This window comes from Micromesistius poutassou (genome assembly GCF_964030765.1).
Source record: "Micromesistius poutassou genome assembly, chromosome: 11".
NCBI lineage: Eukaryota > Metazoa > Chordata > Actinopteri > Gadiformes > Gadidae > Micromesistius > Micromesistius poutassou.
This window is the reverse complement of record NC_140281.1, coordinates 18,844,239-18,846,738: the sequence shown is the minus strand read 5'-3', so window position 1 is coordinate 18,846,738 and position 2,500 is coordinate 18,844,239. Positions and strand designations below refer to the sequence as shown.

Sequence of the window (2,500 nt, the reverse complement as noted above, 5' to 3'; positions counted from 1 at the left end):
AGCGACTCTGCGGTCCTGACATCAGCAGGGAGCTCGTTCCACCACTGTGGTCCCAAGATAGATGCGTGTCCATGTGTGTGTGTGTGTGTGTGTGTGTGTGTGTGTGTGTCCATGCATGTGTGTGTGTGTGTGTGTGTGTGTGTGTGTGTGTGTGAGCGGAGGGAGGTACCTGGAAGGAGCCCAGGCCGAGGTCGAACAGGATCTTGTAGTCCTTCAGGTTCTGGTCTGTGGGCTCGGCCACGTAGATCATGTAGTTCACCCCGAACAGAGGGATCAGCAGCAGGGTGGACTTCGCCAGGCGCCTGGGACACACACACACACACACACACACACACACACACACACACACACACACGCATGGACACACACACACACACACACACACACACACACACACACACACACACACACATATATAGGTCCATTAAATGCACACGTGAATGTGCACACACACACACACACACACATGTTAACATCCATTAAACATACAGACACGTGCACACACACACACACACACACACACACACACACACACACACACACAGAAAAGGAACAGAGAGCATAATTTACATATACATAAATTTACAATTTATATGATGTAGGCCGAAAATGAGCTTTCCCTCTTTGAAAGACCAGCAGCCGCCACTGATATATATCGGTTCTGTAAAATTTGTTAAACACACAGACACGTAAACACATACACACACACATAGACACACACACACACACACACACACACACACACACACACACACATATTCACATCCATTAAACACACAGACACGCGTGATCACACACACACACACACACACACACACACACACACACACAGACAGTACACACCCACAAACCCAGTGGGTCGTGGCCTCAACACAGACAGACAGACCCCCAGCCCTGCCTCCTCATCAGCAGGGGACGGGTAGGGCCGGGGTCAAAGGTTACCGGTATTGGCACTTGTCGTTTCCTCCGACCACCGAGCAGCGGACCTTCTGGACCAGGATCCGGATGATGTTGATGAACAGGACAAAGTTGATCTGGAGGGAAATGGTTAGAATCTGGATCAGGATCCTGGTGTAAACACGTTAGAATCTGGATTAGGATCCTGGTGTGAACATGTTAGAATGTGAATCAGGATCCTGGTGTAAACACATTAGAATCTGGATCAGGATCCTGGTGTAAACACGTTAGAATCTGGATTAGGATCCTGGTGTAAACACGTTAGAATCTGGATCAGGATCCTGGTGTAAACACGTTAGAATCTGGATCAGGATCATTGTGTGAACACGTTAGAATATGAATCAGGATCCTGTTGATAACACATTAGAATCTGAATCGTATTCATGATTCTGATGGAAAATACATTATAATCTTAATCAGGATTCAGGTAGAAAACATAAGAATCAGACTAAGGACTTTGATGGAAAAAACATTGGAATCGGAATCTAATTTAGGATTATCGTAGGAAAACACTTTAGTAACTGACTCTGAGGATTTCTGGATTTCTTATCTATCTCAAGGTTATGTTGAGGCTGAATCAAATCCATGAATTCCATTTTATTCTTGTCAATGATCTCAACAGTAATGTCCAGTGTATTTCCAGTTCCTATTCAGCCCAGTGTCCCCAGTAGCTGTGATGTTGATTAGCTATCATCATACTGGGAGAGAACTTCCCCCAGATGTACGTGTGATTACTTTCGACTTTTAAATGGCTTGTGAAGGCTCATCCACAGGAGAGGAGCAGTTCTCCGCTAGAGGTTTGTGGAGATGAGTGATACGTACGATGACGGAGGCCATGATTGGCCAGTTGATCACGCGCTCGGGGGTGGAGATCTGACTTTTCTCCCAACACCTGCAGACAAAAGTTAAAACGCTTACAGGAGACCGAAATAATTATAGTCTGACTCCAAGATCTGGAAGCTACCAGAAATATACATTAAAAAATCTGTAATTTACTCTAGGGCAGTGATTTTCAAACTGTGGTCCGCGACGGTACTGCAGGTGGTCCGTGGAAAAGCAAACTAAAATATAAAATAATATTTTTCATAAAAAATATATTTTTCATCAAAAATTAAAAATATGTATGTATGATATACAATTTAAATTAAATTGAAGGTATTGTGTGATTACTAAAATAGGCTAGTGCAAAGATTAGAACGATTTGTTTTAAATTATAGATGGAAGAAATAAGGCCTATTATTATTTTAATTTCCAGTAAGTTTCTTGATCTCCTGTTTCTGAAATGGTTTGCATATGTTACTTGGACAAACTCCCAGCCTGTTCATTGTGGACTTTGAGAAGATTTGAAATTTTACTTTATCCAGTTCAGTTCAATTCAGTTCATTTGTGATTACTGTACATATTTAATACTCCATTATCATTGCTATGGATATAAGCCTGGTGTTAAAATTAACCTGATTACGCCCTTGGGCGCTTTAAATAAATACATTAAATATGTGGCAGCCATTGTGTGCAATAAACATTCTTTTAACAAGCCTGTTGT

The 2,500-nt window shown here is 42.3% G+C and overlaps 1 protein-coding gene across 1 annotated transcript in view; it reads right to left on the bottom strand.

Moving 5' to 3' along the window:
* vipr2 (vasoactive intestinal peptide receptor 2) overlaps positions 1-2,500 on the bottom strand; it is a gene marked incomplete at its 5' end in the record, with an annotated part of 20,757 nt that overhangs the window by 5,890 nt on the left and 12,367 nt on the right. The window contains 3 exons of the mRNA XM_084475549.1: positions 170-302; positions 943-1,034; positions 1,780-1,849. Coding sequence (XP_084331675.1) covers positions 170-302; positions 943-1,034; positions 1,780-1,849 — 295 coding nt within the window. The remainder of the gene's footprint in view (positions 1-169; positions 303-942; positions 1,035-1,779; positions 1,850-2,500) is intronic.